Source organism: Etheostoma spectabile, chromosome 4, assembly GCF_008692095.1.
Source record: "Etheostoma spectabile isolate EspeVRDwgs_2016 chromosome 4, UIUC_Espe_1.0, whole genome shotgun sequence".
In the NCBI taxonomy this organism is placed as follows: Eukaryota; Metazoa; Chordata; class Actinopteri; order Perciformes; family Percidae; genus Etheostoma; species Etheostoma spectabile.
Genome location: NC_045736.1, coordinates 18,146,606 through 18,158,684, shown reverse-complemented (window position 1 = coordinate 18,158,684; position 12,079 = coordinate 18,146,606). Strand labels below are relative to the sequence as shown.

Genomic DNA, 12,079 nt, shown 5'->3' with positions numbered 1-12,079 from the left:
TATCAATATTTCCTTAAAACAAAAAAATATTAAAATTATTATATGTGGTTCTGCAAGGTTCTTTACCCAACAAAGATTTCTTTTTTGTCTGCAGGAGTTTTTTAGTCAAAAAGTGTTAAAAATTAAAATTTACCATTTTACCAGTAGTTATGTGCGGAACTATTTCTTGGCCGTGAGCAGAGGTTTCCTGGATTCTCCTCTGGTTGCCGTAGAGGTGATGGTGGGTGGATTTTGATAACTACACGGAGCAGTTTTAAGTCTTTATGCTAAGATAAGCCAACTGGCTGCTGGTAGGTTACATATTGAACAGACAAACACCAAAGTAGTGTTGATTCTGTCATCTATCTCTCGACAAGAAAGTGAATAAATGCACCGTATGTTTGCAAAATGTCAAACTACTCCTTATAAGACTCAAAAGACTGTATTTTCTTTAATGAAAAAGAAAAAGAAGAAATAAAGGGAGCAGTTAACAGTGTTGGGCATATTTTCATAAATGGAGAAACTTACTGTGACATTACAAATGAATGAACAAAATTACAAATGAATACCTTCAGGGCACTAAGATTTTACTTCTGGAGTGATGCAGTTCTATTATCAATTGTGTGCCAGTTGGAAATCTATGGCTACTGAATTTCAATATTTGTATTCAGCAACATAAACCATCGGTGTAATAATGTGACTGAACTTTACTTAGCCTCCAAGTTGGTTTTGCCCTGGAAAAGCTGCTGACCAAAGTACTGGATATTATATCTGCTTAGTTATGCAGCCATGGCTGGTTGTCAGTGTGTCATATAAGGCATTTAGTCAGCAACCAAAACTCATTTAGTTAGGCGCTGAATGGTTCAAGTCACATATTTAAAGAGATGTTAAATATACTCTTCCTCTGTTATTTGCATTAACTGCTTTTCTACATCCATTTTTAAACATTGCATGAGTGACATAAGGTCAGCAGAGACAAGGACCTAACAAATGCACTCTGTTTTCCTTGTTGCCTTCACTTGTCAGTAAACAATAAAGTGGTAACCTTTTGGCCACGTGGATGTTATTTTGACAACAGTACCCCAATAACCGCCAAATGCTGAGCCAGTTCTAAGGCCTCCACCAAATGTTGCAACAGAGAGTAGTCCACAGGGGAAAAGTGCCAGGAGAAGCACTAGATGGTGAGTTAATCAAAAATGAAAGGAGCCTATGCTACTAAATCAATAAGTTTAACATTTAAGGGAGGATAAATAAGAAAAATAAAAGTAAGAACAAGGCATTTCAGATGGAGAAGGCTCACTTCAAAAATAACATTTAAATCGTTGTCTGAATGAAAAAAGTTGGATCAAGTTAGAATTCCAGCTGTCGTCAGTGACAACATGTCGATCACATTTCTCCTGTTTTATTTTCTGTGACTTAAGGCCACTTAAAGCCTTGGGGGATAGCAATGCCCCTTTTCAGAGGACCAGTGATCTCTTCTTGCAGTGTCATTACAATATTTTCATGGAGTGAAACGATGCAAATTCTTTAATTAAGGCCTTTTCCGCTAGGCCCCCAATTAGCAGCGCCTTCTGAACAATTTGAGACTGTTCGTGGAGGTCTCCTCTGGGAAACAAAGAGCAGCCTAGACCCAATTAAATTCAGGGTTTGTTGGTGGCCCAGGGTCTCTGTTCTGGCTACAGTATGGAGACAGTGAGAGAAAATCTTTAGAGGTCTAGAAAATGGAAAAAAGATGAGTTCCAGGCTAGTCTGAAAAAAAACTTTACTAGTAACATATGTGGTTCAAAGGGCCTTAGAAATTAAAGAGACAATCAAAGAGGTTAAAAAAGCAATTTAGCTTTGCTTGAAAGGGTGTAACATGCAGTCTAGCTTTCTACACAACAAGTGACATTTTAGCTAAGGTCTGTTGAGGCTGGCTTCAAAATGTGGGTTTCAGGCACACAGTAAAAATCCAACAATTGGGTAAATGTCACATTCAGTCTAAGTGATTAAGACAAATTTCAATTAGTTTCCTTTAGGGGTTTTTCAAGCCCAGCAGCTTCTGCATCCCATTGGGTTTTCAAGTAAAGCTAAGGTTTGGCGATCCTCTCTGTTATGTTGCACAAGGCTGACTCATCAAATCAAAGCATTAAGACTGAGAGGGAGGACAATTTCACTAAAACAATAACAGTGCGTCAAGGCAGAGGCAGCATTTCTCAGCTGTCACTGTAGAATGAGGAGGAGGGAGAAACTACAGGTGATTGCAGGCTATCCAGGTCTATTTTTAAGGTGGTAATTTAAGTGGATTTTGATCTCTAAGTACCTCACAACACTGGATTTCCAAGACAATGAATCTCTCAAAATGCAGCTCGTTGTTTAAATTAGTCATGCATGTTAAAATCCTACTGGATTTAATAAAATGTCAAATTTAGAACCCTGGTTTCCTGTACTGCAACTAGTGCTTCTTTTTGGAGCCATTCCCAAGATGAATAGGAAACTTTATATATCTCCAAAAATGAAACTCACATTCCATTTTCACCTGAAAAGAATTTAACAAATCTGTCTGCGCAAACTCCCCTTTGATAACGCCCTTTTCCTTTCTTACCAAACAGAGGAGCGCGTGAGTGGGAATGTGAGGCTTAATAGTTTCCAGAAGTTGTTTCAGTCTGTGAACGTGTGTGCTCACAGGGTCGTAGGGGGGAGATGTTTTGAGCTGCTCACTATGAACAGATCACAATATGACTGTTGGCATTCAGGGGGTCCTAGCCTGTGCAGCCCAGGTGATAAGCTGAACAATCACAGTAATACACAACAATGACGCAGTGCTACACATGCCTGTTGATGGCAGCACTAGCTTATAGAAGAAAACTAACTGTGATCATTACAGTTCATACAAGGGTTCATCGTTCAGCCACTAACACTTTCTAACAAGAGATCAAAACCACAAACACATTGGAGTAATACAAATATTAGTGAGTTATATGATTGAGGATTAGCTCGACTGCTGTCATCACATCAGCACCCCACTCAGTAAGACTGAACGTGAACTGACTGAAGCCCAGACATTATATACACACCACAGGTCCGCAGAAGGCTCCAAAAGCTGACATTTTTTAAAGACATGACACCAATCATGTGTTTGCCCCTCTGTCACTGCATCAATTACAAGTAGGCTAGTTGATGTATCTGATGGCTGCTTCCGTTTTTTTTATTTTAATGGTGCAAAATTGTAAACAAGTGGTTTAAGCAGGTACTGGGCCTATGCTACAATTTCCATCTCTGACTGACAGTGTAAATGTGTAAGCGTATGTATCAAGCGGAGAGCAGGAGGAGGAAATGTGCGATCGCTGCTGTGACATTGCAATATTTACATCAGGCACTGGGAGACAAAAAGACCGCTTTAATTGTCTCGCCTCGGTTTCATCCCTTCCACGTTGCTTACCTCAACCGAGCAGTCATTCCTTCAGGGCACAGTCTACTCTCGCATGGAAACCCCAAACCCAATAAATCCTGTGATAATCAGCATGCAAACACTTTTATAGTTGTTTTTTTTCCTTAACATTATTATTATTATTATTATTGTTAAAGACTGGTTCTTTTGAAATCAGCTCTGCTTACCATCAATAGCCCTTGTCGGAGCTAATACTTCCAAACTGTGCAACAATCCCAGGAAAAGCAATCCTGTTGCCAACATGTTGGCTGCGGTGCGCAACATTGTAGCCTATCTTGAAAGAATATTAGTCATCAATCGCCTTTTGGTCCTGTCAAGCTGGAGGTTGGAGACAGACGACGACGTGTAACCGTGCCCAGGCGATGATGCTCTCACTGGAAATCCGCTTTCTGTGTGCGCAACGAAGCTGACAGGGATGCTGCTGTCTGACCACTCGGAGAATATATTTTTTTGTAGACTGTCAAGGCAAAAGAGCCGAGGCTTGTCCCAGCCCGGGGTTGCCTAGGGGCTCCTTGGATGCATGGACAGCCCTGCCACAAAGGCTAGCAGGCTGAACTGAGCATCAAGCTAGCCCGGCTTGCAGTCGAGAGGAAGAAGAGCTGGCACCTCTAATCATGCAGTCATCCGTCTTTTGTTCTCCCTGCCCCAGTGAAAGAAGAAAGAAGCCACAGGAGGGAATGAAAGTAGTGGATCAAATGTCGCTCTCCTCCCCAGCACATCTGCTGCTGTTGCTGCTGACGGCAGATTGAGCCTGAAGCCTGGAACTCAGTCAGTCAGCGGGCTGAGTGACGTCGCAACAGCAGGAGCTCGGCTGGCCCTCCTCTCTCTCTCTCTCTCTCTCTCCTCTCTCTCTCTCCTCCCCCCCCCCCCCCCCCCCCCCTCTCTCTCTCTCTCTCTCCCCCCTCTCTCTCTCTTTCTCAACCATCCACCTCCATCACATCACACACTCCTGTCATTTTATTGCAACGATGCTTTTGGATTCTTACTAAGTCCTTGGCATAATTATTTAGTGCGAATGATTGATTTATGTATTTATTTATACTTTTCCTATTCACTTTGCAACTTTGTTAGTTGTGCAAATGTTGATTATGGTTATCTGTATTAGTATTATTAGTATTATTAGTATTATTAGTATTTATTATTAGTATTATTATTATTATTACCGAAACAGCAACAACAACAACCGTTGGCTGCTAATAATAATAACTGATTGGTTATTGGTTATAAAGCAGCTAAGCAACTCTAATCAGTATTTAATTAGAATCAGTCTCCTAAAACTACATGTAGGCTACATCTAACATGGGATGTATGAATAACAAAATAAATTAAAACAAACAACATGAAGAACAATTCATTTTTTAAAGACTGGTAATTGATGCAATGAAATCTTTAAATCAAGATCAATCAAGAAGACTTTATTGCTCCTCAAGGGAGAATTTTACAAAATCAATTTGAATACAAAGCTTAAAATAGCAAAATAATTTCCTGTATTTAAAAGAATTTGACAACACCATTTTAAAATGAAGAGTGAAAGGCAAAATGCATATGGGCTACCAGCTGGAGAACATTTACGTTTTCATTTGATTGTAGTATTGCAGGTAGAGGTGGATACATTAAACCTAATGACTTGTAAATTCCTGAAAACCTCATAAATAAATCAATAAAAAACACGTATGAATTCTTCATAGGACACCATAATCCAAAGCAGCAATCTGGATTCATTTAAAATCTTGCCATCCCTCTAAGGAGACTCCAAATGACCAGCATTAAAATTAGCATTTTTGGGGATGGCCATAACTAGGTATGTCTATATGTTTAAAATGTTGAAAAATAATGCTTCATTAAGTGACATTTTTTTGGAGGAGCCTTGCATTGCTTTTTGAACCCATTATGATAGGATGTTGAAATGAGAACTCCATACTGATTTTGTCTATATCCCCCAGTCCTACTTGTAAGTCATTTATCAAAATCTTTGATAACTTCCAGGTTGTCAAAAGGTACAGAATGCAAATGGTTTCTAAGAAATTAAATTAAACAAAGCAAGGCAACTTTTTGTATTGCACCTTTCTACATCAATTCAAAGGGCTTAACATAAAACATAAAGGCAACATTGACGTGAGTAAGTAGTTGTGGTTAGAAGATTGACATGTGCTGCGTCCATGACATATAGTGTCACTAGCATATTTTCTCCCACCAGAGCTTCATGGAAGACATAACGAGCAAGAGGTTCATGCAGTCCTTCCCAGATTCCACCATCATCAGTGCAGGTGCCATGACGACCAACATGCAGTGGTCTCCAATGCAGCAGCAACAACCGTCAGCTGGGATCCCTCACTGGCTTCCCACCCATGAACACTACAGGTTGTGTTTGTTTATGGAATTTACTTTATGATCATGTCAACGATACCATGACCACAAAACCATCTTATCCCTGGTTCTTCTGGGCCTGAGTGCTGCATTTGACATCAAAGACCATCCCACTCTCCACAGCTTCTTTAACAGCAACACAATAGTTTCCGGCAACAAAAAAACTTGACTCCATCTGCACTGCTATGCTGATGACACCCAATTTTTTAAAATATACTACAATGAAGTTGATACTTCGGACTGAACAGGTTAAAGACTGGGACTCTCTAGTTTGTAAAACCTACTGGTCCAACATGGGGGCCCATAACCCTTATACCCTTCTCTGAACATCTCTCCAAATCTGTCACAAACCCTGGAACTAGCCTGTAAGAGCCACATTAAAAAATCTCCCAAAATACTGCAATGCTTTCACAAACAGAGAAGCTTCTCCACTCTGTCTTTTCAACACTATACAACCACCGTGTGTCTCAAGATTACTGACAGCAGTCTGCAGACACTTTAGGGTCCTAATGATATTATTATAGATTCCCCATCACTTTACCTGTATCCTGTACAAACTGCTTGTTGCTGTAGGTTACAAGTAAAGAAGAAATATCAGTCCAGTAAGCGATGACAAGCAATATACTGCGGTGTGCAAAGAGTAGAACACGGTAGTTAACAGATTTGAGTCAATCAATCAATCAATCAACGTTTATTCATACAGCCTTTTACGGCAGCCAGCAGGTATCCAAAGTGCTTTACATCAAGGAACAAGGATAAAACTTAACATGCAGTAAAATCAGAAAAGGTTACATAAAAGCAGAAGGACCAAAGAAAAATGTCACAGCGCTGCTGTGCATTAAAAGCCATTCTGAAAAAAGAAGGAAATTCTTGAATGATGTGAGTAACACAAAAGTAAACCTTGGGAGCGGAACATATTTTACCAAAGACAAAGACTAGATCTTCTACGTGTCTCTGACAAAAAAATTATGGTTTTGAAAGACATCACATAATCTTTAGTAGAACATACAACTTTATAAAAGTGAAATGTTAAAATGCTTTGATTATAGTTTGTCCATCTAAGTATACGTGTGGATGTGAGAGTGAAACATTGCTAGATCAGAGCAGCAGAGACCAAACTATGTCTTTCCACATAAATTGTTTGTTTAAACATAAGGCAAAAGAGAGATCATATTTCTCTAGAATATGTGAGCTGAGATACATTACATAACACATATCTGACTTAATAATAATAATAATAATAATAATAATAATAATAATAATTACAATAAATAAACAAATCCTTATTTTTTTAGACATTTTGATTTATGTCAGGTCTGAAACCATATAATTTCAACTTCAAACTTCAACTTCAACTTTATTTGTCATTTTATATGTACAGAGTGCATACAGGACGAAATTGCGTTGCAATTTGTGATTAGCGTTTGTCTTGAATCCCAGTCAAATGACTCAATATGCAAGTCCATGTCTGTCATCAGAAACACTCATCATTTAAGTTAGTTTTAACATACATATGTAATTTTATACTTACCCATATATATATATATATATATATATATATATATATATATATATTAAACATATAGAATGAAAGTTAAAACTATAAAGTGAAAAAGTGTGGCTGAGTGGAGGGGAGGGAGAGAGTGGAGGGGGTTGAGCTTCTACACAGCCTGGCTAATGAAGCTGTTTGCCAGTCTGGCAGAACAGCCTTGGAGGCTCTGGAACCTTCTCCCACATGGCAGGAGGCTGAAGAGGCTGTGTGAGGGGTGGCTGGGGTCACCCACAATGCTGGTTTCTTTGCGGGTGAGGCAGGTTTGCGCTGCAGGGTCTTGCGGTGGGCGTCAGTGCAGATCCCACACCACATAGTATGAAATTCAATGCCGGGCAATACTGCACAGAGAGGAACACATACACAGGCAGAAGCATCCTTATCATGCAGATTAGACATACACTTGTAGTGTTATACACATCAGTTCAGAGTGATTATTCCAAGTGGTGCACTTTAAGATTGACCACCTAAGCCACCCAGACCAGTCTAAGAAATGCTGCACAGCACTGACACCTAGCGGGTCTACACTGCCAGTATATTTCAAAGAACAATAGGTTCTTTGTGTCAGAAACCATCCCCAGAAAAAAAATCCTTAAACATAGCACCGAAGTGACTTTTGGTCTTAGGTATGTTGTGTGTCTCTTTCAGAGATATTTTTCACAGTGATAATGTACAAAAGAATATAATGAGTCTGCACATAATGAGTTGTGATCACAGACATGAAAGAGAATGTTATTGCCACTTGTCAGCATAATGTCGACAATCTTCTCTCTTGATTTTAGAGGCTCACCAGTCTAAAGAGAAAGTGCTTTTTTATGAAATGAGGCTATTGCAGGCAAGACGCCGCTTAAAAGAATCTTTGTTTCAAGCTTTGTTCTGTGTTAATTCAGTCAGGATTGTAAGTTATTTACCCAATTCATTCTTCAGCCTTTAATGTTTTTATTTGCATTGAGACGATTGGCAAACCTGGAAGTTCCTAATTTAGTGCTTTTAGTGTGGCCTACATAGCAACAGTCACACAAGACCAATTCTAAAACTTTCAAATGTTGAGTTCCAGTCTGCACAAAAGAAACACAGTTGTTTTAAACGTCATTGCACACACACACCACACACACACACACACACACACACACACACACACACACACCACACACACTAGGCATTCATATGTGTTATGCACAGACATTTGCACAAAGGCATTTCACATTTTTATGTACTACGTCAGCCTCAAGGTGGGGCTGTTTTCCCTATTGAACTTTTTACGTAACATCACAAATGTTTGTCTAAAAGCGTACGTTGTTTTTTTTCTTCTCAATCTCTGTTTTCAGAACACCACCACCATTCAAATTTTTACTTTATTACTTTCATTAGTGTTTAAGTATTCAGTTTTCATCACTTTGGCATAATTCAGCTACTTACTTTCTTTTTGCAATTTTGAGCATTTTTCTCTGGGTAGAATGGTCAAATGGAGGAGGAAAGACACATGCATTAAAGATGAAATAAATCCAACTATGTGTTTTTTTGTTGTTGTTTGTACGTACTTCATTCTGAAAAAAGTGTCTTTCAGTTGCCCCATTATCAATGTCAAGTCAAAACAATTTATATAACCCAATATTAAAAATCACAAATTTGCCTCAAGGGGCTTTACAATCTGTACAGCAAATAGGTAGTGAGTAAAGAAAAAATAAAATTGTCACATATACATGTAGCGAAGTGTGTTCTCAGCATTTAACCCATCCCTCAATGGAGCAGTGGGAAGCCATTTACAGTGGGGCCCAACTCCAGATCGGAGCCAGTGCCTTGATCCAGGGCACTGACTGGAAAACCTGGTACATATTTTTTGGTGGTGGTGGAAAACAGAGCACCCAAAGGAGACCCTCAAAAACATGGATAGGGTCACAACAACCCAGATTTAAACCCATGACCTTGCTGCTGCGAGGCCACAGTGAAAACCATCGGGCCACCATGCTGACACCAGCTACCCTTGGACCCTCTCATTTTAATAATATATAATAACAAATTTGAAAAACACTAAGGAAAAGCAACTGAGATCCCTCTCCCTGGATGGACAGACGTACATACAATGTTTATGTTACTGTAAGTGTGTAATATGATTTGTCCTTAATCTGGCATAAATGTTTGTTACTTAAACTAGTGGTTCCCGACCATGGTAGTCGGCAAGCCCCACAAAGGGGTTGTCAGATGAATCTAAGGGTTCACAGTATTAATATTGAGCATGAAAATTGTATTTTAAGTGGAGTAATGTTTACTCCACTTTACTCCAACACTATCTACCAGCAGATGGAAGCATAACACAGATGACAGACATCAAGGAGAGCAGGCCAGGCCCCCTGCAAACATCACTGCACATTCAAGACAATTTGTAAACCAAATTAGCGTCTTTGTTTTACACTTTTCCAAAAACAAAATCAATTTGTTTCATAACTTTGTAAAAGCAACAAAAGAGAAAAGGTAATGTTAATGTCTTCTATCGCTCACAACATTTCTATTAATTTCTCAATATAATCCTCTATCTAGCCTCTTCACGATGAAAGCTGAGGATGTTAAAAGATTGTTGACTCTCCCAGGATCATGAGTCATCCTTTTTACATCATCCTTTCTTCTCACGTTTTACCAATAAGTCTTAGAAAGTGACTCATTAATACTGTGCATACACATCTTTCATTATTCTGAAATTTTGCACAGCATTAATGCTTCAACTCTTTCATCTCTGAGCTCTGGTGTATTTATATGTGTCTCTGCAGCACCATGTTGTGACATCAGACTCTGTCTGCTGAATGGGTCATTTTTGAAGCTGTAGTTTTAAAGGATTTAACCACGCTTCTTTGGACAAAATTCATTCTTTATGTCAAGATTACTGTCTCGATTGCCAGTCAAGTCATGATAGCCTGATTACCTTGCCTTTGATATTTGATATTTAACAACCCTCAAAATGTAGTATGATAGTAAATTAAAAACTGAATAGCATAGAGACAATGTAAAAGGAGAAAAAAAGAACATTTCTATTAAAAATAAAACCAGTTGCAAAATGTTAGTATCCTAATAACTTGCAAGACAAGATGTATTTAAGTAAGATATCAATGAACAAAAGTACCAATATTATGCAGCAGCAAAGCATTGGTCACTTCTTTTTTTCAAATCTATCTCAATAGACTGATGTTGACTGAGTTATTCCTCTTCTTGTGAGATTTCACATCATAGGCTTAAATACCAGAGAACTGCTGGTTATTAGTGTCCAGATAAAAAAGACCACTTCTGCTGTTGAGTTTCTTTCCAGGGCGAATTTATTGCCAGAGTAAGTGAAAACACCATTCATCTGGTTTGTGTCATGACTGGAGCAAGTATTGCATGCGTCATTCTTTCATCCACAGCTAAGGCCCATGATGCACCTCCGCCCAGTTCACTGCAGCTGTGATGGAAGCCAGGTTGAAGCCCAAAGAGGAGAGACAGGTCAGTGCTGGTTCTCACACTATATTACTGTTGTTAAGATACCGCACATTTCGGATAATCCAACCAAGTATGAACGGTTTAAAGAATTAATGTCAATATCTACTTATAATATATGGGACCTATAATATCTGAACCCTTCTACACCATTCATATCCACACACACACACACACACACACACACACACACGCTCACACACTCACACACACACATCTGCCTGAAAAATACACAAACTGCATCATAATTTGGATTTACATCGTCACTCATCTTTCTACACTCCCTTTCTCCATCCCTTCGCAGTGGCTCTCACCCTCCCCTCGCTTGCTTCAGAGCCAGATGGATTACCTCATCAATCAAAGTTCCCAGAATCCCATCCTGTGTGTGTGTCCCTCTAATGCAGTGTCCCCATTCAGTGGGATACTCAATGCAGCCATTCTGAAATGACAAAAAGATAATTCAAGTAAAGAGTTGACAGTAATTGACAAACATAACTACATTTCCAACGATTAACGATTTAGATAAGTTGGTGCGGGTCAATGTCTAGCTATGAGAAGTTAAAAGTAGAAACATGGATAAGTATTGTTGTTGTTTTTTTACTTTACTAGAGACTTTTAATAAAAGAACATCAGTTATATCATCAAATTACAATTAGCCATAACAAGCTCTTAAAAAGAGTCATGATTTGATTAAAGTAACTATACGTAACTTGTTTCTGAAACTGTGTAATTTTTTCATCTGATGATCATAAATGACCTGCAACAAGACTAACAGTAAGAAAATGCGCTAGTTTTATCTAGTTTTTATAATTTCTTTGCCCGGGTACGATTTTTCCCGCAAAGTCACAAAATGATTTTTCGGCAGGTAAACGGCGCTACAGAGCACACATTTTGAAGGGTCACAGATTTCGTTGTAACACCTGAAAAGCCTGTATTTAAGTACCAACCAGGTAAAAGGTAGCAGGATTTTTTTTATTTAGGCCTAATTGTATTTTGATTTGATTTTAAAAGTTATCTGTTGTAGTTATGACGGATGCTTGGGCAGGACCATCACAGAAAAAAGGAAATAAACGTAGAACTAAAAGCTAAAGGGAGAGAGACAGATGACAGGGGAAAACCAGAGTTGGTCGGGCTTTCAACAGATGGAGACAATTACAGGATTGTAAATTATTCAAAACTTCCCCGAATTGGCCCTCAGGTATGTACCATGTCTATTTCATTCATAAAGTAACTGTACAATGTGAGATGTGGTTGTGTGTCAGTAGTCAACATTAAATTACGCCCCCTTC

The 12,079-nt window shown here is 38.8% G+C and overlaps 1 protein-coding gene across 6 annotated transcripts in view; it reads right to left on the bottom strand.

Annotated features, from left to right (window-relative positions):
* LOC116688457 (low-density lipoprotein receptor-related protein 1) overlaps window positions 1-4,168 on the bottom strand; it is a 91,251-nt gene extending 87,083 nt beyond the window's left edge. For 4 of the 6 annotated variants that reach the window (XM_032514508.1, XM_032514510.1, XM_032514509.1 and 1 more), the window contains exon 1: window positions 3,577-4,168. In XM_032514508.1, coding sequence (XP_032370399.1) covers window positions 3,577-3,673 — 97 coding nt within the window. In that variant the 5' untranslated portion in view covers window positions 3,674-4,168. The remainder of the gene's footprint in view (window positions 1-3,576) is intronic. The other 2 variants (XM_032514512.1, XM_032514513.1) reach the window with 1 other exon arrangement.
* Window positions 4,169-12,079: the final 7,911 nt, after the last annotated feature.